At 40.2% G+C, this 26,962-nt stretch overlaps 1 protein-coding gene across 5 annotated transcripts in view; it reads right to left on the reverse strand.

Moving 5' to 3' along the window:
• Window positions 1–26,962, reverse strand: part of LOC109939107 (receptor-type tyrosine-protein phosphatase delta) — a 542,862-nt gene that overhangs the window by 45,496 nt on the left and 470,404 nt on the right. For all 5 annotated transcript variants that reach the window (XM_048595070.1, XM_048595069.1, XM_048595071.1 and 2 more), the window contains one exon: window positions 6,080–6,255. In XM_048595070.1, coding sequence (XP_048451027.1) covers window positions 6,080–6,255 — 176 coding nt within the window. The remainder of the gene's footprint in view (window positions 1–6,079; window positions 6,256–26,962) is intronic.

A 26,962-nucleotide genomic window follows, 5' to 3' on the forward strand; every position in this document is an offset into this window, starting at 1 on the left:
TGACATCACCAACTCAATTCTAACAATAGGGGCATTTAATGCATTCTATCTGCGCAATATCCGATCAGTAACCCTTTGAGAACCTCTGCCCTGCGATGAAGACAAAAACATACTGTCACCTTTTCTAAACTCTTCACCTTACACTTAACCCAGCTGTTTCCTTAATACTGTGTATTATGTGCATCAATCTAAGCTAGAACAAGATATAATTATTTTAAAAATTGAACTAAAGGCAAATTATTGTTTCATTTTAAAGGAATTTCACAGATTGATTTATTGTTGATGGGTAGTTACCCTTTTCCAAATGTTGTTGCAGTTTTTTGTTAGGAGCTCATAAATTGTGACCCACATCTGTCATCAAATGAAGCATCTCCTCATATTAAGGGAAATATGTCAAGGTAAAGAATTTAGGGTTACAATAGAACAGAAAACATCACGTGCCTACCATTTGCATAATGATAATTTATGAAATTTGTACAAGCTGGAGTTATATATTTCAATGTCACTTTTTTAAAAGAGAGGCAGGTCAAGATATCAGCGAATATGTCCTGCCCTTCATTGTGAAAAAAAGGCCTTTGCTATAGCTCCCTGTAAAAAAGTAGTGAATTGTCCAAGTCCATGAGCTTTCTTTGGTCACGCCTGATGTGCTGACTAATGGACAGTAAGCATCCATCTGTCACGATAGGTCAGTCAGCCTTGTGATCCCTATCTCTAAACTGGAATTCTAAAATCAAAAGTCTTCCACACTGTGACATTTAGGAGGACCAATGTAACTCATCCAAATAGCAGATAAATTGGAGTAAGAGGGCTTGTCCTATAGATTGGAAAAGAGCAATGCCAACTCATTCAATCTTATCTGGTCACTTTGCAGCCATGTTACAAATACAACTTGACTTCCACTCATAAATAACCACTAGGAAATCACAAAGGACAGTGTGTTCAGGGTTAATGCGACCCAGGGACCTGTGCAGAACATACAATTGCATACTATTTCAATCCACATAATCATCCAACGCACTTACACCTGCCTCCACCACATTTCCAGGCTGCATATTCTAACTACTCACTGAGTGAAAGAGTTTTATTTTTCCTCACAATACCTTTGCTTTATTTGCAAATCAATTACAATTTATGCCCTCTCATTCTGTTCATTTTATGAGCAGGAACAGTAGCATCTGGTCTGTGTGAAATCTAAGTTACCAAAAAGGTTACCTTTCCCCAGAGACTGTTCAAACTTAACCCAACTGCAGAAATTACCCAAACGTCAGAGAACTGCAGGAACAGCCAGAAGAAATAAATGACCAATGAATCTATTAAAACATAGTTATTCCTTGGTGAATGTCCATTCATCCTGCTTAACATGTATTCAACTGAAGGAATTAAGCGAGGCCCATAACTGGGCTATGAAACTCTAAAATTGCAACATTGCATCTAAACTGCTGCCAGGCATCAAAGAACCCCTACAGTGCAGACAGAGGTCATTTGGCTCATCAAGTCCGCTCTGGCCCTCCAAAAAGCATCCCATCCAGAACCAACCCCTGACCCTCTCCCCATCACCCCACATTTACTATGGCTAACCCACCTAGCTTGTGCATCCCTAGACACTACGGGGCAATTTAGCATGGCCAATTTACCTTGTATCTTTGGACTGTTGGAAGAAACTGGAACACCCAACAGAAACCCATGCAGATACGGACAGCATGTGCAAAATCCACACAGACAGCCACACAAGGCTGGAATTAAACCCAAGTTCCTGGTGCTTTGAGGCAGCAGGGTTAACCAATGTGCCACCATGCTGTCTCATGCATTGGATCATGACCCAATACTTCTGGCTAATGTTAGCAATGCATACCCCACCACCTTTACGACGATGGCATCCAGACATGATGTCAGAAGTGAATGTGTACGTCGGGAATACCATTCATAGAGTCACACAGCACAGAAACAGACCCTTTGGCACAACTCGTCCACGCCGACATAAACTGAATTAATCCCATCTTCCTGTGTTTGGCCCCTATCCCTCTAACGTTTCCTATCCATGTACCTGTTCAAATGTTTTTTTTAAATGTCATAACTGTACCCGCCTCTACCACTTCCTCTGGTAGCTCGTTCCATACACACATCATTTTCTGTGTGAAAATGTTGCCCCACCAGTCCCTTTTATATCTTTCCTCTCTCACCTTAAATCTATGCCATCCAGTTTTGGACTCCCCTACCCTGGGGAAAAGACTTTGGCTATTCCCCTTATCTATGCCCCTCATAATTTTATAAACCCTTACAAGGTCACTGCTCAGTCTCGTACATTCCAAGTAAAAAAGTTCCAGCCTATCCAGCCTCACCTTATAAACCAAACCCTCCAGCCTAGGTAACATGCTTCTAAATCCTTTTTTGCACCTTTTCCAGTTTATTAACATCATTCCCATATCAGAGCGACAAGAACTGTACGCAGTACTCCAAATGTGGCCTTATCAATGTCATTTACAGCCATAACATGATGTCTCGCCTCCTGTACTCAGTGCTCTGCCCGATGAAGGGAAGCATGCCAAATGCCTTCTTCATCACCCTGACAACCTGTGACATCACTTTAAAAGAACTATGCATCCGCACCTCTAGATCTCTCTGTTCAACAACACTTCTCAGGGTCTGAGCATTAACTGTGTAAGTCTTGCCCTGGTCTGTCTTCACAAAATGGCAAAACCTCGCATTTATCTGTATTAAACTCCATCTGCCATTCCTCCACCAATTAGCCCAGTTGATCAACATCCCGTTGTACTCTTTGATAACTTTCTTCACTGTCCACGATACCAGCAAATTTGGTCATTCACAAACTTACTAACCATGCCCGCTATATTCTCTTCTAAATCGTTTATATAAATGACGAACAACAGTGGACCCAGCACTGATCCGTGGCACAATGATGGTCACAATCCTCCAGTCTGAATGACAACCCTCTACCACCACCCTTTATCTCCTACCGTCTAGCCAATTTTGCATCCAATTGGCTAGCTCTCCTTGGATCCCATGTAATCTAACCTTACTAACCAGTCTACCACGCAGAACTTGGTCGAAGGCTTTGCTAAAGACCCTGCAGATAATGTCTACCGCTCTGTCTTCATCTATCTTTTTGGTCACCTCTTAAAAATATCAATTAAATTTGTGAGACATGATTTCCTATGCACAAAGCCATGTTGACTATCCTTAATCAGTCCTTGCCTTTCCAAATGCATGTAAATCCTGTTTCTTAGAATCCCCTCCAGCAACTTACCCACAACTGATATTAGGCTTACCGGTCTGTTGTTCCCTTTCTTTTCCTTGCAGCCTTTCTTAAATAGAGGCGCAGCATTCACCACCCTTTTGTCTTCCAGCACCTCACCCATTGCTGTCAATGATACAATGTCTCATAGCACCCAAATAAATGAAGCAGATGGTACTAAGTCTAATTTTGGCCCTGACATATGATTGTGGAAACATTTTTGGAACCTGACTCAGAAATCTGCTCTCTCATTCAATGCCTCAAATTAAATAGAGGGAAAAAAAATAAAGAAAAGCAATATTTTGAAATGAATCTACAGCGCTTCCATTTTTTTCAAACCAGTATGTCTCAACTGTCAGTGGTGGTAGAGAAGCGGTAGATAGGAGTTGCAGTTTACTTCAGTTCCAGTATCCATAAGTCTAAGCAATTTATATATTTAGGACATCCTTTTTAAAGAGTGTTGGGATGATTTAGTCCACAGATCTAAGTGCACTATCTTTGGCTGGACATGTTACTCTGGAATTTTTGGAATGATAAAATCTCAATCACCCAAAGGTTGGCCCTCAGTGAAGCTACTTGGCTAGGGACATCACACATCTGCCTGTCCTTTACTTTAAAAGTTGTAATTGCTGGAGTGAATTCAATCCTCTCTTTAAACCAAAAATAAAAACACAGAAAACAGGAGTAGGAGTCGGCGAATTGACCCCCTGCTCCACCATTCAGTACAAGTATGTCTAACCATCCAATGCAGTATCCTGTTCCTGCTTTCTCCCCATATTCTCTGATCCCTTTAGCCCCAAGAACTATATCTAAATCCTTTGTGAAAACATTCAATGTTTTGGCCACAATTGCTTCCTGTGGCAAAAAGATAGTCAGGGAAGGGTGAGAGGTGGCTGTGTTCTTCTGTTGCAATTTTCAATTACCCTCCTTTAGTTTAATTAAGTTATGCAATAGAATGAATGGAATGGCTTCTCCACAGGTGGCAGAGTCTCTGAGGGTAAAGGAGTGTACATGGCATGCAAGAATTATTGGTTTGAATTTTACATTTGCAAATCAGGAATGGGTTGACGCATATGTAAAATCTAGCATGATAATGTTGCCGATGAATCAACATGCAAGTTTCACAAAATACAGTGTGTTGATGGCCTCCAAAAATTGACATTTAAAAAAAATTGGCCATTTAAAAAAAAAATCATTAATGGGCAATTGAACTTGGCCAGCTGACCTGAACATCATGCTGCCCTCACCATAATATGTTTGGTGTGGGCAGAAAGGTGAGAGAGGGGAGCCTGCTGTATTAACACACGAGTGAGAAGGAACAAGAGTGAGGCTTTGACATCAAAGCCCCCACCCAATGCCAAGACGATAGTTTGCCTTTGAAACTACCAGCCTAGCCTCCAAACACTGCCCCATTCTTGAAAGTGTTTGATCCCTTTCTGTTCAGAAGCGTTGTGAGTGATTTGAGCCGAATACCATCAATGCTCTTTGTAGCTTTACTGTTAGTCCTGGCAATCCTGCTACCAAGTGGTGAGATTATCAGAGCCACTGACTGGCAGTTGTCAAGGATTGGACTTTTACTCTCTCTGAGGGGTTAAAAGTCCCACTCTCTGCTCCATCAGGTCTCCCAGAGCATGTTTTCATTAGTGAGCAGTCTTTTTGTATTTCACATGGTTTGCAACTTAATTTTTCTAACAGAGGGGTTGGTTGGGAAGGCTGTGGGGTGGGAGTAGCAAGATGCACATTTGCTGCCTCATAAGATTCACCCCTCTGTCTGATAATACTAACATCAAAACAATGCTAGTTTATTTGATTTGCATTTGGATTAAGAAGCTGAGCAGCTTTTACAGAAGCAGCCTGGTTGTTTCGCAATCTGTACGTCCATACCACTGTAATAAAAATTTGTGGCACAGGAGGAAAGCAGACATATCAACACTTGGAATGCTGCCTAGCCTACTGCAGCTCCTCAACTGACAGTTGTGTGAATAATTAACATAGTCTTACTCATAGGAAAGGAATAAAGCTGAAAACTATAAATTGTTGCACTCCTGAAATACGTTGAAACACTGCACAATATTAAAACTAAAAGAGAGATGCTAATTCAGTTCTCAAACAGCTAGTAAAGTCAGGTGAAAAAAAGAGAATGAAGCATACAGAAGTCAGGGTTGCAAAGTATCTCACCTTGGACAAGAAACACTTAGCAGAGACACAATCATGGACAGTGAGGAGGGGACGGAGAAAAATAATTATTTTGAGGAAATGACGTTGGATATATTGAAAAGAAGCTCAACAGACAGTGAAAATCAGCTCAGAGATGTTGGGCATGTGGAGAGAGATATCAAAACAGAGACTGGGTTCAGGCACAAGAGTTACATAGACTCAGTATAGAGCCTTAGGAAATATTATTTCTCCACCCATTCCTGCAATGAACATTTGACACCATCCGGGAAAAGACTCTCTTAGCTCTCCATAAAATAGTATCAAAAACAGGTTTCAATGATCACTGTTATTCACATCAAAAACCAATGCATCTCTATTTAAGACTGCTGGTTTACATTTAGATTAAATTAAATTAGAAAGTGTTCTGGCTAATCCAAACAGCCGATCCTAAATACATCGAATATTATTACTTGTGTTAGTGCTGAGATAGACATGATTTACAATGCAGCCTGGTACTTGGGCAAATGATAAGACAATAATATCTCAAATGTACATGGATAAAACTAATATGATATGTATGTTCAACAATAATGTCATTTTCCACGTAATATTAATAGCATGTTTGTCATTAATTCTCTTAATGTGTGACATCAAGTATTAAATATTTACCCTCGATCTTTCTTCTAGTTTAGTCATCATCACAACAATTGCACTTCGCTGCTCCCATATCATCCTCCAAAAATCTCCAAATGTCTCAGGCAGAGGACCCTGTGTTGCAATGTAGGCATTCTGTTTTCTATAGCCGTCAATATAATTGGAATTGGAGTAATCACTTCCTGGTATGCCTACAAAGGAAGCAAAGAATAGATGTAATAAGTCATAAAATTTCAGCAAAAAACACATTTTGTTTAATTTGGCTCCTGGAGTCAATATTGCCACAAGAAAATAGAACATTCAAAAGACAATAGCTCTCGTTAAACTAATGTGTTTATAATGTAAGTGAGCATGTGAAAATTCAGCAGCCTATCTTTCAAAATATTAAATATTTAAAACCTGTGGAGTCTTTTTAAATGTTTTCTTAATCTGAAGGAAAGATAGATGGAGTGACATAAACTCTACCCAACAGACCTATATTATACTTCAACAATCTGTAGCACCTGCAAAAACGCACATTCTCAGTGGGAATCATTTGCTAAATAGTACACAAAGGGTATCACTCTCTGATATACCCAATTTATTAGATAAGTGACTGTTCTGTTTCTGCAAAGGAAGCACTAATGCATTATCTCCCTCTGCAGTATTTCCCATTCACCCTTACAATGATGGGTGCTCATTTTTAGTTGAAAGTACTTCCAAAGTTCTTCATTCCCATCCGAGCACTATACTTTCAGCGTAGCTTAGAGGTAGTTGTTCAGCCTGCTCCCACTTTGCATCAACACTCCTTGTTGTCAGTCAGCAGAAACTGTAGCTTTCAACCCAACAAGACTCTTCCCTCCTGCTTTATCCTCTCTCACACAGGTAATTGTTGCAGTGTCTGTCTTTTTGGATGAAGGTCAAATTTGACCAGGGACTGAAACAACAATCAAATGCTGCCTATACTATCAAGTACTGACGCTTCACCACAAAGAGTGATCAGTTATTATTTTCAAAAATGCATGAACCTAGTCATGCTGTAAGCAAAAGTCTCATTTTGCTTTAGTCACTGCTTGAAAGTGTGTACCATTAGCAGCACAGGCCGCATGTAAATTATGCCAAGAGTCAATGTGACGCAAATTTTTTTGGGTGGGGGGGCTGTAAGGAAAATGAATTTCCTCAAACCCTTTCAAATGTGTGGTCGGCTTTACCTCACCCTGGACAAGAAATGAGCCAACACATATTTCTATCGAAACTGCAGATTTGGGTAATCTAAAACAAACCTTTGTGATAAGACTTCTTTTTTTAAACAGCTGTCTGATCCATTATGAGAGATTCTTGGCTAAAAGGAGAAAGATCGTATGGCAAGACAAAAAAATTGACCTGTCTCATTCTCAATTGGCTTTGCTTCTTTGCATCAACTCCCTTGCTGGCAGCGAGTTTGTGCAAAGGCAGCCAAAGTCTGTTTTATTTGGCACAAAAAGAACTTTTGCTGCTGTACCAAGCTACAGATGCTGCCCATGTTTTCTGCAGATAAGCCCCATCCACATCGAGATGCATTACTTTGAGTATCGTGACAGGAATAGATAAATCAAACAGCATATATTTTTCTATGCTTTTTAATCATCAGGCACATTTTTGAAAGCCAATTTCATAGATTCAATCACTGAAATTGTCCAGCAAATGGGAGTTATGGAATACATTACAGGAGGGATTGCAGGTTGTCAAGATTTTACGCATGGTTGAAGTTCTCATATTGTAAGCCTGCGTATGATTTTAACATTGGCATTAACTGGTTTGAAATAAAAGACTCGACGCCTTCCCTTTGCAAAATTCTCACAGGCATTAAAACCAACGTGCGAACCAGTCTTATAAGTTACATGCAGGGAAGAGATACCATGTGTGACAATTTGCTCTTGACTTGATAGAGCTCAGTCCAAAGTGAGTGCCATGCCAGAGTTTCCAAACAGCATGATGACAATTGCCACCTCAAAGTGTGCAGGAAGCGACCAGCTCTTTTTAAATCAGGAATTAGTCAAGATAAAAACCCTCTTTATTGTAATCAGCCTCTTAAAAATGTTGACAAGAACCTGAAAGGTGGCAGAAGACTAGGCAAAACTACATGTCGTCATTGTCTTCAGGAATAGTGCCAGAAGACTGGAGACTAGCAAATGTTGTCCCCTTGTTCAAGAAGGGGAGTAGAGACAACCCTGGTAATTATAGACCAGTGAGCCTTACTTCGGTTGTGGGTAAAGTGTTGGAAAGGATTATAAGAGATAGGATTTATAATCATCTAGAAAGGAATAATTTGATTAGGGATAGTCAACACGGTTTTGTAAAGGGTAGGTCGTGCCTCACAAACCTTATTGAGTTCTTCGAGAAGGTGACCAAACAGGTGGATGAGGGTAAAGCAGTTGATGTGGTGTATTTGGATTTCAGTAAAGCGTTTGATAAGGTTCCCCATGGTAGGCTATTGCAGAAAATACGGAGGCATGGGATTGAGGGTGATTTAGCAGTTTGGATCAGAAATTGGCTAGCTGTAAGAAGACAGAGGGTGGTGGTTGATGGGAAATGTTCATCCTGGAGTTCAGTTACTAGTGGTGTACCTCAAGGATCTGTTTTGGGGCCACTGCTGTTTGTCATTTTTATAAATGACCTGGATGAGGGCGTAGAAGGATGGGTTAGTAAATTTGCGGATGACACCAAAGTCGGTGGAGTTGTGGATAGTGCGGAAGGATGTTGCAGGTTACAGAGGGACATAGATAAGCTGCAGAGCTGGGCTGAGACGTGGCAAATGGAGTTTAATGCGGAAAAGTGTGAGGTGATTCACTTTGGAAGGAGTAACAGGAATACAGAGTACTGGGCTAATGGTAAGATTCTTGGTAGTGTGGATGAGCAGAAAGATCTCGGTGTCCATGTGCATAGATCACTGAAAGTTGCCACCCAGGTTGATAGCGTTGTTAAGAAGGCGTACAGTATGTTAGGTTTTATTGGTAGAGGGATTGAGTTTCGGAGCCATGAGGTCATGTTGCAGCTGTACAAAACTCTGGTGCGGCCGCACTTGGAGTATTGCGTACAGTTCTGGTCACCGCATTATAGGAAGGATGTGGAAGCATTGGAAAGGGTGCAGAGGAGATTTACCAGGATGTTGCCTGGTATGGAGGGAAGGTCTTATGAGGAAAGGCTGAGGGTTTTGAGGCTGTTTTCGTTAGAGAGAAGAAGGTTAAGAGGTGACTTGATAGAGACATACAAGATGATCAGAGGATTAGATAGGGTGGACAGTGGGAGCCTTTTTCCTCGGATGGTGATGGCTAGCACGAGGGGACATAGGTTTAAATTGAGGGGTGATAGATATAGGACAGATGTCAGAGGTAGGTTCTTTACTCAGAGAGTAGTAAGGGCGTGGAATGCCCTGCCTGCAAAAATAGTAGACTCGCCCACTTTAAGGGCGTTTAAATGGTCATTGGATAAACATATGGATGATAATGGAATAGTTTAGGTTAGATGGGCTTCAGATTGGTTTCACAGGTCGGCGCAACATTGAGGGCCAAAGGGCCTGTACTGCGCTGTAATGTTCTATGTTCTATGTAGAAGTGTTGCCCTGGGATTTCCAAAAGGTCATTTGATTAAAGTGCCACATCAAAGGTTACTTCACAAAATAGGAGCCCATGGTATACTGGGTAACACATTAACACAGTAAAAGGAGTGATCAACTCCTGGAAGCAAAGTGTGGGGACAAATGGGTCTTTTTCAAGTTGACGCTCTGTCATGAGTGGACTGCCACAGGAATCAGTGTTTGGGGTCCCAACTATTTACAATCTATATCAATACATTGGATGGGGGCGTGGCGGGATGAGAACATGTGCTTGCTAAATTTGCGGATGACTCTTAAGATAATTTGGTAAATAGGTTGTGAAGATGACATAAGGAGTCTGCAATAGGGTGTGGACAGGATAAGTGTGTGGGAAAAAAATAAATGTAAGATAGACCATAATTTGGGAAGATGTGAACTTTTACACTTTGGCAGAAAGAAAATGAAAACAGCATACCATTTAATTGGAGAGCATTTGCAGAACTCAGTGTTACAGAAGAATCGAGGTGTCCTGGTACACGAATCACATATTATTAGTCTATAGGTACAGCAACGGATGAGAAAGGCAAATGGGATGATGCAAGAGGACTGGAGTATAAAAGTAGGGAACTTTTGTTTCCATTGTGCAGGACATGGCACAGTGTATTACAGGAAATACTACAATTCGGGGATACAGCTTCAAAATTTAGGGTCTCCAAGTTAAGACTGAGGTAAAGAAAAGGTCTTTCTGTCAGAGGGTCATTCATATGTTGAATTCTCTTCCCCATAGAGCAGTGAAGGTAAGTTTGATGAACAGTTTTAAAGCAGAGGTAGACTGATTCTCGAATAACAAAGGAGTCAGGAATTATAGAGGGCAGGCAGCAAAGAAGAAGTGAGACCAGAAGCTGATTTATGTCAATATCAAATTTATGTCAAAAGTAGTCCAAGATGTCATCCTGAAGAAAAATAATTTGGAAAGAAAGATTTGGGTAAATTCATACAAAAAAACAAACACGCTGAAAACATGCAATTTCAAATAAACCTGTTGGACTGAAACCAGGTGTTGTGTGACTTCTGACTTTGTCCGCCCGTGTTCAACACCGGCACCTCCGCATCACGATTATAACACTAAGCAATTTAAATCAAAATAATTGCTAAGGATGGCCTGTTTGATGCCAGACTCTTTCCTCCACAAAACGAGACTGATGTGCATCAGACTTTGATTTTGGTCATACGAATCCGTGCTAGCTCATCACAGCACTCTTGCCATGAAACCTCAAGATTGTGGGTTCAAGTTCCATTCCACAGGAGTCATAGGCAAACAACACAGAAACAGACTCTTCGGTCCAACTTGACCACGCCAATGAAGTTTCCTAAACTAAATCGGATCCATTTGCCTGCAATTGGCCCATAATCCCTCTAAACCTTTCCTGTTCATGTACCAGTCCAAACGTCATTTAAATGTTGTAACTGTATCTGCATGTAACACTTCCTCTAGCATTTTATATATATCAGAATTACCCCCTGTGTCAAAAAGTTGCCTTGAGACCCTTTTAAATCTTACTCCTCTACCCTTAAAAATATGCCCCCTTGGTTTGAACTAACCCACCCCAGGGAAAAGACCTTTGCCATTTACCCTCTCTATGCCCCCTCTATAAGGTCACCCCTCAACTTCCTACACCCACCCCTGTGAAAAAATCCCAGTCTATCCAGGCTGTCCCTATAACTTAAACCCTCCATTCCTGGCAACATCCTGGTAAATCTTTTCTGAATCCTCTCCAATTTAATAAAATCCTGTGTCAGTGGTGCCTTTTCCTATTCCTGACATTTGCATTTTGTAACGTTTTTTGATTTAAAACTGTGGAATGTTCAGTAAAGGTGCAATCAACTCTCAAACTTTGCCAGGGGCACCCAATCTACTATTTATACTCGATGGCTCACGAATATATACTTTATGCCCAGCTTTGAGTCAATAAAGGCATATATTCAGCCAGATCGGCTTTTTCCTTCTAGTACAGCAGCTGGTCACTTGAATGACGTCCACCCTGATGGAATACTTTCTAGTTTTCGAAGCATTTCGAATTTGATGTTACAGGAACACAGAACTCGCTATCTGAGAGTGACACCAGAGCACTTCGGTTCTGAACTGAATCACTGTGAAGAGCATGCCCACCTGATATGGATCTAGCTCACTAAAAGGTACATGTTGGTACCTTTCGGAAATCCCAGCATGCTTATTACATAATAACTACCAAGCAATTTTAATCAATTAGCCAATGTCTCAAATCTCCAAAAAAAGTCCCAGGTTTGAGACTTTGGAAGGTACCGATTTATTTGCCTTAATACTTTTCCACGAAAAGTTCACTCACTTCCTTGCCATTCCACATGAAGGCTGATAACATTTTCCGTATCACTTCTCTATTTTTAGCCTTTTCAATTGCTTACCTCAATACTTTACCAAGGAGAAATTAGAGAGATTAAAACCTACTTTAACTCTTAGTTGATTACAGACGCTCTCTCGTAATCACTCATACTGACAATCCAATTGCTCACACTGATCTCTCCCAAACTACCTTTCATCTTCACCTCACCTCCAAACACCTCATTACTCCACTACTCTGCCTGATGCATGACCTTTCCTTCACCTTCTCCCCGCATACTCAACCTACTCCCGGTCGCTCACCCTCACCACACAGACGGTGCCCCAGACACACATCTTCCAATCTACCCTGTCATCCATTAACTGCCATTCCACACTGATGGCTGTTAACCTTTCAATTATCTCGTCTTTATTTTTAGTTCATCAAATTTCTCTGCCATCTTCTCTTTGACAGCACCTGTTGGCAGCTTCTTTGTAAAGACAAATGCAAATAATTCAGTACCTCAGCCATACCTCTACCTCCACAGGATGATTCCATTTTTTGGTTCCCAGTGTAAAAACTGGATCCTTTTATTTTTCTGCGTATTTGATTGTGGACAGAAATGGGAGGAGAACTGGTTTAAAAGACAAGAATTGTTGAGGGATAACAGCACTTTTCCAAAAATAAATTACCTGACATTCATTGGAAGTGCTATTTACACAGCAACTGTTCAAGCAGTGAGGAAGTACAGTTACAGGCAGGCTGGAGCTAGGGGTGTGTGAAGAAATGGAGATTTAAGCGGCAACAAGTAGTTGATTGGTCAGTGATTTGGTGACCAATTATTGATGACAAAGACTTCCTACCTGCCAACAGCTATGTGATTGGCTCCAAGGTAGCTGAACAGGTTGAGGGTGTGAATGCTTGGGCTAGAAGCCATTGGACCTCTGGAAGCGAAGAAACTGCTTTTGCACTGTGATTAAAAAAATAAAAATCTCAAGCCTGTTGCTGCAAGTTGTGACTTATTAATTAAGTTAGAGAACTTTATATATGTGAAATAGTCACCCTGCACCTTCTGCAAACAAGCAACTGGAGAAGGAAGATCAAGAAGCAGCATTTTGTTCAACAAAAGGTTCAAGTCAGCAAACCTTGTGGACAGGGATCACTAAATTGCCTTCCCTGTCTTTCTTTCCACCCATTACACCATGTTTTCTGCACCTTTCTGTATGTGTGTATTGTGGGGAGTTTTATAAATTATTTAGAGTTTTAACTGTTAGAATTATGTGTTGCCAGTTCATAATTGTTTATCTGAATTTAGAATATATTTATTTGCAATAAACAATCATGCTTACTAAGTACAAAAAGCTGGTCTGTGCTTTCTGTTTCTCTAAAAGGCATTATTTGGGGAATTCTACATACTTTTAAAATCGTAAACTTCTGTGACGACTCTGGGACTAGTGGGATTTGATTTCCAGCATACTACCCAATGAGGCATAACTCTTGTTGGCTCCATCTGTCCTTTAGTACTTTTTATACATTTTAAAAGGTTTATAAAAAGATTTCCATGTTTTATCTTATGTAACCCAGTCATCTATTCTTAAATACTTTTTGCTTGATCTATTCCATTGTAAGAACTTTTTGTATTGTTAGAGAATCCTGAAGTGTAGCTGCAACATTCATGTTTTCCAGATACTCATCAGAATTTATAGAAAGAAATAAAATCTTGCATTTATATAGGACCTGGGGTGTTCCACACACGCATCTGGCAATTAAGTGCTTTTTGAAGTGCAACAGAGTACTGTTTGTGATGTTGGGAAAATTAATTTTCATTCATGCATGTCAAGTACTCACAACCAGATAGATAATTTGTTTTGGTAACAGTGCTCAAAGGGTGCATGTTGGTTGAGACATCGAGAGAAAAATAATCCTTCAGTCAGATGGGATGCATTCAAAATTTCTGAGCAAACTAAAGTTGAGAATCTGGTCACAAGCTTCCAATCCTCCTTAGACCGAGAAATGGTGCCAGGGAACTGAAGGGTTGAAACTTAACATTGTTTAAAAAAAGGCAATGATGATAAACCAAGGATTAAAGGCAAGTTCCCCTCATGTCAATGGCAGGGAAACTTTTAGAAATCTATAACGATGGAAACATTGTCATTTGTAAAAATAACAGTAACATCAATGAAAGGCAGCATGGATATGTTCAAAGGAAGTTTGTTCAGCTAACTTAAAAGAAGTCCTTGGATAGAGTAATGGACAGGTTTCTTTAAGGTAGTGTGGTCCATGGGTATCTGAACTTCCAAAGCAATTTGAGAAATAAATCACACAGTTTACATTGGGACTAAATAGACAGGCACAGTGTGGATATGAAATTAACAAAGACACAAAGCAGAGGATGGTGGTAGATGGTTACCCTTAGAGTGGAACGAAGTACATCGTGGTGTCACTCCAGAATCAGTTGAGAAACAATGCTTTTTGATATAGTTTAAAGATCATGAATTGATTGTACAAAGCAAAGTTTACAAAGGATACAAGACTTGAAAAAGTAGTCAACGGTGAAGAGGACAGAGACAGATTTCAGGAGGACACAGGCTGGTGACTGGAAAGATATATTACAGGTGGAATTCAAAGCAGAAAGTGCAAAGTAATGCAATGCAGACAGAAAGGAGATGGATGTGTGTGTGTGTCTTGTATGTGTAAAGCGAAGCACAAAGATCTGGGGCTGGACATTATCTACCCCCATTTAGCAAAATTGCCCAGCCGACCACTTCTTCCTCCCACCCCAAGCTTAGTCACAATGCCAAGTTCAATGGCCCATCCAGCGTATGCAAGCAAATAATAAAGGGTCAACTGAACTAGTGTGTATGGTCAAATAAAGGGAGGAAAGGAAGGGAGAGGGAGCAGCTCATTTGGGGGAATGGGGTCCTAGGTGCATTGAGGAAAACCCCTCCCTCACAATGACACACCATCCTTTCTTCTGTGTGACCTGCTTGACAGGCTAGACCCAACCCCTTTCCCTGGGCTCTGGTGTCTCTTCTTTGAAAACCCCAGGAGTTGCCTTCTTGGGGCAGCCTAGGTTCCTCCTAAAGCTTCTTCTTGCATTACTGGTGGTACCCAAAACAGAGCACAATTACTGATGGAAGTAATGCTGTAGCCAAGAGTGGGGCATCCTCCAATTTACTGCAATGTATTATGGCTGAGAAGGGCTTCTAAGGAACAAAGCAACATTCCTTCTGGGGTAGAGTGAAGCAATGGATTTATATCCAGAATTTGTCAATCATAGAACCAATCGTAACACTTTGTTGAAAAAGGAATTAGGGATCCTTGGTTTACGAATTGGAAGTATGGCCATACAAAATGAAAAAGTTAGATAAATCTTGAAAAAAGTATGACGTAAGCTTATCAGGAGCGTGTTGCCTGTACTGGGTCAAGGTGTAGAAGAGATTGGATGAAGGATTTCGCTAACAGGGAGAGAGTGAAGATTATTCTGATCACATCAGGGATGGTTTCAGAGAGAATTTTAATTAGGCAATGGGCCAGAAGTGAAATGAAGAGAATTTATTTTGAAAACAATGAGTTACATTGGTCCAAAATTCACTCCCTCAAAATTTGGGCCGGCATGTACATCCTACCCTCGTGTCAAGACCACAATTATTCCGATTGTTCCCTAAATGGACAAAATGTTTACATACAAGTTGCTTTTGATGTCAATTTGATATCATCTAACAACACAGAGGTAGACATTGTCTACAGAGACTTCAAAAAAGCATTCAACAAGGTTCCACACAGTGGACCAGTTAGTAAAGTTAGATAACAAGGGATTCGGGGTAGCTAGCCAATTGGATACAAAATTGGCTTAAAGGTAGGAGGTAGAGGGTTGTTTTTCGGACTGGAGGCCTGTAGCCAGCCTGTGACCCCACAGGTATTGATGCTAGGTCCACTGCTTTTCGTTATTTACATAAATTATTTGCGTGTGAATATAAGTAGTAAGTTTGCAGATGACACCAAAATAGGTGGTGTAATGGACAGTGAAGAAGATTATCTCAGAGCACAATGGGACCTTGGTCAGATAGGCCAATGGGCTGAGGAGTAGCAGATTGAGTTTAATTTAGATAAATGTGAGATGTTGCATTTTGGTAAGGCAAACTACGGCAGGATTTATACAGCTGGTGGTAGGGCCCTGGGGTGCATTGCCGAGCAAAGAAACCTGGGGGTGCAGGTGCATAGCCCCTTCAAAGTAGAGTTGCAAGTAAACAGAGTGGTGAAGGTGGTGTTTGGCACGCTTGCCCTCATTCGTCAGAACATTGAGTATAGGACGTTGGACTTCATGTTGCGGTTGTACAGGACATTGGTGATGCCATTTTTAGAATACTGCATACAATTCTGGTTGCCATTCTATAGGATGGATGTTGTTAAACTTGAGAGGGTGGAGAATAGATTTACAAGGATGTTGCTGGGACTGGAGGGTTTGAGTTATAGGGAGAGGCTGAATAGAATGGGGCTTTTTCCCTGGAGAGTTGCAGGCTGAGAGGTGATGTTATAGAGGTTAATAAAATCATGACAGGCATGGAATCGGGCGAATAGCCAAGGCCTTTTTCCTACGGCAGGGTAGTCCAAAACTAGAAGGCATAGGTTTAAGGTGAAAGGCAAAAGATTTATAAAAGACCTGACAGCTAACTTTTTCACGCACAGAGTGGCCACAGCAAGTGGTGGAGGTGGTTACAATTATAACACTTAAAAGGTATCTGGATGGGTATATGAATAAGAAGGGGTCAGACGAATATAGATCAAACGTTGGCAAATTGGACTATCTCAGATATGGGATGATTAATCAGCGCAGACAAGTTGGACCGAAAGTTGGACTCTATGACTATTACAAAAGGTCTCCATTCAACAGAAGCTTTCACAATGAGTTTGATCTGAGGCTGAACAGGAAAAAATTGCAGGGCTGGTTGAAAATTAAGGGGAATAACACTCATTAGCGTAACACTTTTACAGAACTGAGATGGGCACGATGAGTAAAATACTCCTGTTTGTGATCCTATGGCTCTGACATGTCGCTGGGCACACAATCACACATTGCTCTTTGTCTACAGATTTCATTTTAATGGAATCCTGTTTCCCATACAGGGAAGACTGAACAAAGAAATTAAGGGTGACCAGCCTCCATAGTGCTCTAGCTGAAAGAATTTAAGAGATTCACCACCCTCTGAGCAAAGAAATCACTCTTCATCTCAATTCAAAATGGCCTCACCCTTATTCTGAGACTGAAGCTTATGGTTCTAAACTCACACAGCCACGGGGTACATTCTTGTCGATTCCAATAAGAATATTTTTCATGCCTCAAAAAGATTGCATCTCATTGTTACAAATGTAACTTACCTGCTTCATCGAGTATTTTAAAAAAAATGCAAGGCTATTACATTGGGATGCCTAAACTAAATGTATTTCCATCTATAATAATGTGCATTTCAATAATACACATAGTGCAATGAATATCCATTAGACTCTGAATATGTTAATTCCCAATAAAAACATGGAATGGAAAAATAGAGTGCTCACAGGTCAGTTCCATGGTAACTTGTCTCAAAAAATGCAGCTGTCAAATACATTTACAGATCTAAAATGTAGTTATGCTATTATCACTACTATGCTTTCGAAAGGTATACTATATCTTATGGTATGTCAGCAATCCGGTTTTTCCACAAGCACTCCAAACCGGTGAATTTTTTGTCAAAAAAATACAGATTGGTGAGAAGACCAACATTTAGTTGATATTTGAAGCGAGTAATCAAGCAACCCTGATCTTTGTTCCGAATATGATGATCAATTCTAATTTGAGAACGCTCCAGGCGAGGCACTGAGCAGTGCTCACACAATTTCCTAATTATGAAAATCGGTTACCTGTGCTTATAAATTTATAACACTGAATTACACTGTCAGAACCCTGTTAATAGTTCACAGGGGTCTACAGCACAGAAAAAGGCCCTTTGACCCACTGAGTTCGTACCAGTCAGAAACAACCCATTTATTTGAATCCCATTTTCCAGCGCCTGGTCCATAACCTTGTATGCCATGGATCTTCTAAAATAGGTCCACTTAGAATGTGAACTCTACTCTAACGTTATTAGTCCAGCGTTTATGTTGTAGACAGTTCAGAAAACTGCTGGTAGTCCCAAAATTCAGCATTGTGTTCAAGCTTTTTCTGCCTCAATCAATGGAAAGTATAACTTCTGCCAGACTACCTTCTTGATGCTGTCTCATAACAGCAAATCAAATTCACTTCATCACAGTTCAAACCTCTCTGCACTTACACGCATACAGTATCAATGCCTACATACATAGTCTGTGTGCTCATTAAATGGTGACACAAGCAACACAAAATAACTTCCATAAGAAGCTGAAACAAAAACAAAATGTTGGAGAAACTCAGCAGGTCTGGCAGCATTTGTGGAGAAGGAAACAGTTAATGTTTTGAGCCTGACATGATTCTTCTTCAGGACTGAAGAGGAGGCTGGAAAAGTGATGGATTTTATGGGCTAGAGAAAAACAAAAGTGGGGAGGGGTGAAGAAGCAGATCATAAAGTTGCCCCAGAGCAAAAGGAGTGCTTATGTATAGTGGAGGAGAGATATAGATAGAGAGCAAGTGTTATGGTAGATGTTAGTAGCATAAAAAATGTCAGGTCTACTGACAATAAACACATGCAATCACAGCAATGGAGTGGGGAGGGAAGTGGACAATTAAAATGGAGGATGGAGTTCACAGTCTGATGATGCTGAACTTAATGCTGAGACCTGAAGGCTGTGCCTAATTGGAAAAATAATCATTGCTCCTTTAACTTGAGTAGGGCCTTGCTGGAAGACTACAGCAGGCTGAGGAAAGAAATGTTAGTATCGGAACAAGACGGTTATTAAAACGTAAGTAACTGGAAGCTTGGGGTCATTCTTGCAGTCAGAGCAGAGTTATTACACCAAGCAGGCTACATTTGGTCTCAACGTATTGAGATCACATTGTGAGTGATGCACATAAAAGATTAGATTGAAAGTATAAGTTTATTGTTTACTCATTCATGGAATGAGGGCATCACTGGCAGCATTTATCGCCCATCCCTAATTGCAGTTAAGAGCCAACCACATTGCTGTGGGTCTGGAGTCACATGTAGGCCAAACCAGGTAAGGATGGCAGTTTCCTTCCCTAAAGGACATTAGTGAGCCAGATGGGTTTTTCCAACAATTGACAATGGATTCATAGTCATCATTAGATTCTTAATTCCAGATATTTTATTGAATTCAAGTTCCACCATCTGCTGTGGTGGGATTTGAACCCGGGTCCTCAGAATATTTTCTGGGTCTCTGGATTAACAGTCCGGCGATAATACCAGTAGGCCATTGCCTCCCCACTGTTAATCACTGAAAGGTGTGTTTGGGGCCTTAAAACAGTGAGGAGGAGCTGCTAAAGAGGCAAGCGTTACACTTTCTATCATTACATAGAACATAGAACAGTACAGCACAGTACAGGCCCTTCGGCCCACGATGTTGTGCCGAACTTTTACCCTAAACCTAAGGTCTATCTAACATCCACCCCTACCTTATACTATCATCCATATGCCTATCTAATAGCCGCTTAAATGCTCCTAATGAGGCCGACTCCACTACCCTCTCCGGCAATGCATTCCACGTCCCAACCACTCTCTGAGTAAAGAACCTACCTCTGACCTCTCCCCTATATCTATCTCCACTCACTTTAAAACTATGCCCTCTCGTAATAGCTACCTCCACCCTAGGAAAAAGTGTCCGGCTGTCCACTCTATCTATACCTCTGATTACAAGGGGGAGTGGTTGAAGGGATGTTGGAAGTAATGGATGAGCAGATCAGAGTTTCTTGGAGTGAACAACCCCCGCAGAATGCTGACATGGTGAGGTGGGGAAATTGTGATACCCTGCTGGAGGTAGCAGAAATGGCAGACGATAATCCCTTGTATGCAGAGACTGGAGTGGTGGAAAGTGAGGACCTTATCAAATTTTAGGAGGGATGGAGAGGAGTGAGCACAGAAATGTCGAAAACAGGTTGTGGAACCCTCGGTTGAAGAAAAGTGAAGGCATGTCAAATGGACCAATGGAAAGTAGCATCATTTGAATAGATGCAACACTCAGAAACTGAATGGCATCTTTACAGAAAACAGAGTATCAGGAGTGCAGTAACAAAGTAACTGTGGCATTTGTTGGATTTGAAATGGATATTGGTTGATATTTTTGGGCCTATCACCAGAAATAGAAACAGGGAAGGGAAGGAACGATTCAGAGTGACCAGGCGACATTGAGAGAAGAATGGAAATTGGAAGTGAAATAATTTTTCCAGTTCTGGCTGAGATTCGAAATACCTCTACTCTGCAAGACCGATGCTGACTTTCTGCTCATTTACCATTCGATTACACCATCTTGCTAACATTTCTGTCCTTGGCCTTCTGTGGTACTCCAGCAAAGCCCAGTGAAAGCTGAAGGAACAACACCTCATATCCTGCTTACTGACTTCCTTCTCCTATTCCACAACAATTTCTTGTCCCAACTTCATCCATCGTGACTTTCAGAGAGAACCGGAGGGCAGGGACACAATCTTCGCACATTGGCAGTGGTCTGTCCCCTTCCCAGTTGTACGCTCAGTGCTTCATTCAGAGATCCTTTATTGTTGGATTAGACACATTATCACTTCCATCCTTCTCAATTTGTTGGGGAACTTGGAATAATGGTATCGTGGCTGAACAAATGAGTCTCACCTAAGTCTGGATATTTTTGCCCTTCAAGTGGGTGGTAGTGATTGATATGCCCATGTGATTCACCAAGAACTATCTTGCTAATATTCTTAATACTCATCATACAACAATTGTAAAAGTGTTTAGTGCTGAGACTTATTTAGATGTGCATTTGCAATGCCAAGGTATACAAGACATACAAGGTTATGAGCAAAGTGCTAGAAAATGGAGCTAGAATAATTGGGTGGTTGTTCTTTTAACTGGGGGAGATGTGACAGACTGAAGGTGCTTTTCCTGTGCTGTAGATCTCTATGACTTCATGAGATATAGTGTTATGTTTCACAGCTGCTTTTACAGGGCAGCTAGTTTTATTTTGAAAATGTAACTTGCAGTTTTAGTCAACTTTATTTTTCTCAGGATACTAATTACTTTTGTCCTGAAATCAGGATGAATGACTTATGCATCACTATATTATCGCTTACAGAGTTTAAGATTAGACAGAATCTATTCAGTTCCATGAAATTAAGGTACTGTTCTAAGCTCTGCTGAGACCAACAAACATTTTTTTCATGTTTAATAATGTTTTGGTCCAGCATTCAAGACATTTCATGGGCCTGGTGAGAATAACAGAGATGAGAAACCGGGCTCACAAGCAATTAGTCTGCTTTCAAGCTGTCAAATACAATTGATTTCTAATCTTTGTACAGTAAGCAGGTAGTCTGGGCCCTTTAATGAGAAATATAACAGTTACAGGATGGCAGTGCAACAAAAACAGTGACCTGGAGCAGCTAATATTATGAAAGCAAAGTTACTGTGGATGCTGGAACTCTCCAGTAAATTGGCGATGAACATAAAATACGAATTCAGAGGTGGCCCAATTTGGCAGGAAGAACAGAAAAGCAGAATACCATTCAAAGAGAGAAAGACTGCAGAATGCTGTGGTACAGATCAATTAGTGTGTCCTTGAAAAATTTACCAAAAAACATTAGCATGGAGGTATAATTAGGAAGGCAAATGTGGCCTTCATTGCCTGGAGATGGCATATAATAGTTGGGAAGCTTTGGCACGATTGTACAGGATAGTGGTGATACTACAATGGAGTATTGTATATTGATTTGGATTCCTTTCTTAAAGAGGGACATAATCTCATTGGAAGCTGTTCAGAGACAGCACATTAAGAATCAATTAGACATTACTGGGATCAAAGGGCTATCTTTTGGGGAAAGGTTACGCAATTTGCATCTAACTCATTGGTGTTTAGAAAAATGAGAGATTACCTTATTGAAGCATATAAGATTCAGGGTGGAATTGACAAGTTAGATGCTTGGAGGTTTCCTCTTGTCTGATGATCTTGAACTAGAACTGACTGTCCCATGCGTGAATGAAACACAATTTCGAGAAAAAGAGTGTCCCATTTAAGATGGAGTTGACAAGGAATTTCTTCTCCCAGAGGATCATTATTCATTGACATTCTCTGCCATGGACATCAGTGCAGGCTGAGTCATTTAACACATTCAAGGCCGAGTTAGAAAGGTCTCTGATCTCCAAAGGAGGCAAGGGTTACAGGGTAATGGTCAGCAAAGTCGGATTAAGATCACAATCAGATTAATCATACACTTCTGAAATGATGGAGTGGGTTCACAGGACTGAATGGCCTACTCTTGCGCCTATTACTTATGATCTTACTTTTTGATAACAGCTTTGGTGTTGCACTGCATTAAGAAGTATACATTTCATACTTCAGATCCTTAACTGTGCTATGTTGTTGTTCATTGCTAAAAATGCAAGAAGGATAAAAAAAAGTGCTATTCCTTGCTTGACCCTTGTTTGTCAACACATTTCAAAATTAACTTTACAATAAACTGGCTGTTAGCTGCAAATACTTAGAACTTTTGAAGGGCTACTGCTTGGACTGCTGCTCCTGCATTAGAAAAATGTTCACTGGGTATTACTTCTCCTTTCAGTTATTCTGAGCTTATGAAGTGTCTCTTAGACAACCGTGGACCATTACTGAGTCTTTTAGAAATTATAATTCATCAAAGAATATTTGTGAAACTTTTGACTGAGTGCAGTATAAATACATACAAAATGACTGTACAGTTTAAGATTTCACAACCGCTTCATGCAAGAAACCATCTGCTGATGGAACAGAGAGACACAAGTTATTATTAATGTTATTCCTAATTTGCAAGTTTCAAAATTAATGCACAAGAGAAATTTGTCATGATTAGCAGCCAGACTTGTAAATGTATTAACATGCATTAGGCCTAAACATAATGTCAATCCAGTTTTGGTGAGACAGTAATGGTGTGAAATCTTCACTTTGTCAAAATTTCACTGTAAGTTCCCAGTTAGGCTGCTGAAGATGCAGTTAGGTACCAATGACATTAACAGATCCACGTGAAATGGGTCCTGTAACTTTAAAATAGGTGTGATTGTTGCCTGTTCAATTCAGCAAATTGAAAACATGAACTGTCAGCACCTGACACCTCCAGTACAGATTAGTAACCAGGCAATTTGGAGTGCTCAACCACCCAATTTCCGCACAGGTTAAAGTTGGGCCATCTTCTTTGTGTTATTTTCTTTTGATACTAGTTACAATGCAAAGCAACATTTTTTTCAATACATACTACACTGGCAGCAAAAAGCAATCCTTAACTCCAAGTCTGTTCTCCGTTGTTGTTACAGCTCTGACTGGGAATCTCCCACATTAGGTGCCATTAAAAAAGTCAAGCCACAAAGATTTGCGGTAAACAAGCAGGCCAATCACCAATCACATCTGTGCTAGATTTTTCCTGCATCAGTTGAAAATTAATCCCACTATTGCACTCTCTCCCCATTGCCTTTCAAGTATATTTTCTTGAAATAACAGTAGTCTGTCTCACACCTACTGCTTCAAGAACTTCATAAATATTATCTGAATTTCTCGACCCCAAATGATGATAACTTTAAACATTTAATCGCCCAAAACCCAGCATCAAACCAGAGGAAATTGTGTGTTTTTTTCCGTGATCACACTGAAAAAAAATCATATTTTTATAGTGCGTTTGATATAATAAAACGTCTCAAGGTATTACACATGAAAATGACAAAATGATCCTGAACACCAAATGAGATATTAAGGAAGGCGACTAAAAGCTTAGTCATAGAGGTAGGTTTAAGCACCACTTTAAGGGAAGAAAAAAAGTTGGGATTCAGAGAGGTACAGGGAGGTACTCCCAAAGTTAAGTCCAAGGCATAGTTACATAAAACATGGGATGCTCAAGTGGCCAGGATCAGAGGACCATTGAATTTTCAGATGGGCTGGAGGAGATTTTGGAGACAGGGAGGAGTAAGGTCATGGAAGATTTGAAAAGGAGGATGAGAATTGTAAAATCAAGACATTTTCTTTATTGTAAGCTAATGGGGTCAACAAACACACAGCTGTGAGAAGAGATGAATGTGAAGTGAGACACAATCAGTGCCTTCAAGCCTGTGGAGAATAGAATGTGTGAGATGAGCCAGGAGTATGCTGGGATAGCTATGTCTAGCAGTTACAAAAGCATTAATGAGAGTTTTAACAGTAGATGATTTGAGACAGAGGTGAAGTTACTGAGGTGAAGTTACAGAGGTAAAACAAGCAGTAATATTGACAGCACAAACGAGCTCATCTTAGGGTCCAATTTGCCATCAAATTGGTTTAATATAAGGCTGTTGCCAGGGTAATGGATGGAGTCAGTAGCTAGTGATCGGAATTTGGAGTGAGAATTGAAAATAATGGTTTCAGCCATCCCAATATTTTGAGTAATTGTTTCTTTTTTCAGTATTAGATGTTGGATATGCAGTCTGATTATTGAACACCAGGGGCATAATCAACAGGGGTAGTTGTGTGGTAGAATTGGGTTTCATCAGCGTACATGTGAATACTAATGCTGTGCTTCTCGACGATTTCAGTGATGGGCAACATGTAGATGAGATATAGAAGAGAGCTGATTTTAGATCCTCGGGAGACAGGTGTAGCAGCAGGACTATTTCTCTGGATATAGTTTGATAGCTAGAATGCAACTAGGTGAGAGAACTTCTTCTCTCAGAGGGTAATACACCTATGGAATTTTTACTGCAAGGGGTCATCAAGGCTCGTCATCAGTATATTCAAGACGGAGGTAGACAGATTTTTAATCTGTAAGAGAATTAAAGGTGATGGGGAAATGGAGTGTAGGATTATCAGATAAGCCTGATCTCCTTGAATGGTGCAGTAGACTGGATAGGCTGAATGAACTACTTCTGTGCCTGTGTTGTATGGCCTAATCCTAAACAGCCCAATGCCAGTGGAGAGGCATTGCAGAGGAAAGGCATGTTCAACCATGTCAATGGTTACAGAGAGGTCGAAAGGGACAAGAAAGAAAGTTTGCCAAAATCATGTCGGATGTAATTTCAAACTTTGCCTAAGAGTCATTTTGGTACTGTGGTAGGACAAAAAACTTGAAGTTCTGGGAAAGACAAGAATAAATCTGGGTGCCAATATAATGTTCAAGGATTATGTAGAGGAAAGGGAGATTGGAGGTGAGTGGTAGTTTCCAGGAAAAATGGGGTCAAAGGGTTGTTTTTTTCTGTTTAAGGAATGGTTTGACGACTGCAGGTTTAAAGGAGAAAGGGACAACACATTTAGTCAAAAATGTTTATACTAACTGAACATGGGAACCAGGATAAAGTGTTAACTATTTTACAAGATAATCTTATCATCTTAAAGTATGTTAATTAAACTCCTCCTAACCTTCTTCAGTCAATGTACTGCAGATACTCACCATGTTTTTTAAAGAAAAGCATTCAGGTTTGATGTCGGGTGGAGTCTAATTTTTATCAATACTGCAGGGGTCATTGGGAATTCAAATTTATTTCAGTTGCAATACATCAGGAACTTGGAAATCTATTTATTTTTTGCAATGTTAACAAACATGCCAAAGCATCAAGGATTTCTGTTCTGTTTTCCAGATGCATTGTTTTGGCTGTCAGACTGACAAGCAAATCTGTTTAGCGCACCGATGAGATCTTAGGGACGAATCAATTCAAATATAATTAGTACTTCAGCGCCAATCATGAATTGCCTTATTTATTACAAATATTTTGAGAATAACAATAACTTGAGAAAATGTAATTAAACTTGTACCCGAAATATTAAATTTTGCTGTAATTAATCCTGCTAGCTTTGTATAGAATACAATATTACTGAATACTACAGTTTTATGAAGTACAATCACCTATAAAAACTCTAATTACATATGCACTGAGAAAGGCAAATTGCAAACTTGGCTCTGACAAAGGTCTTGACCCAAATGTAAAAAAATCTTTATTTCTTTTCTGACATGGATGTTGGCATCTTTCCAGCATTTCTGCTTTCACATTATAATGGTGTACTAGTGAAGATAGACTCCTACTAATTCTGTAAAGCTTCTGATATTTGTCGCTAAATTCATTACGTGCAGAATAGAAGATCTATTCTAGTTGCATGTACACGAACATATAATGATTGTGATAGAGTGCTGCCACTAATCCTACTTTCTACTCTTTTCAGTGAACAATAAGATTTTGACAGCCCCTCCTGTTGCACTGCAACAAAATGTCAAGAGGTCATAATAAATCCAAGGAGCCACTTGGTTAGCAGGAGTCAAAATTAAACCACAACTAAATCTTATCTAATGAGGCACTTATCTTAACAAGATGTTGTTTATGGATGATAGTGATAATTACAATTTTGTAGTCTCATTAGCCAATCAGGAGACAATGACGTGACATCTGTCGCCATTGGGATATCAAGCTAGATTCCACTTTACCCCATGCAAGACCATAAAATATCATCAGTTTGGATGGAGCCTAATGCTGTCTCCAACATTGACGATTTCAGACCTATTAACTTATACAATAAACCTACTGAGTCTACCTTCTGAGAAAGTCCAATTCACCAATTTTCAATGCAATGTACAAACACTCTACACAGGGGAGGTGATAGCCCAGTGGTATTACTGCTGGACTGTTACTCCAGAGACAATGAAATGTTCTGGGGACCCAGGTTTGAATCCCACCATGGCAGATGGTGTAATTTGAATTCAGTAAAAATCTAGAATTAGGAGTCTAATGATGACCACAAAACTATTGTTAGGAAAAACCTATCTGGTTCACTGATGCCACTCTTACCTGGTCTGGATTACATGTGACTTCAGCCCCACAATAATGTAGACTCTTAGATAGTGGGAATTGCCAATGC

Source organism: Rhincodon typus, chromosome 3 (genome assembly GCF_021869965.1).
Source record: "Rhincodon typus isolate 14 chromosome 3, sRhiTyp1.1, whole genome shotgun sequence".
Classification (NCBI taxonomy): domain Eukaryota; kingdom Metazoa; phylum Chordata; class Chondrichthyes; order Orectolobiformes; family Rhincodontidae; genus Rhincodon; species Rhincodon typus.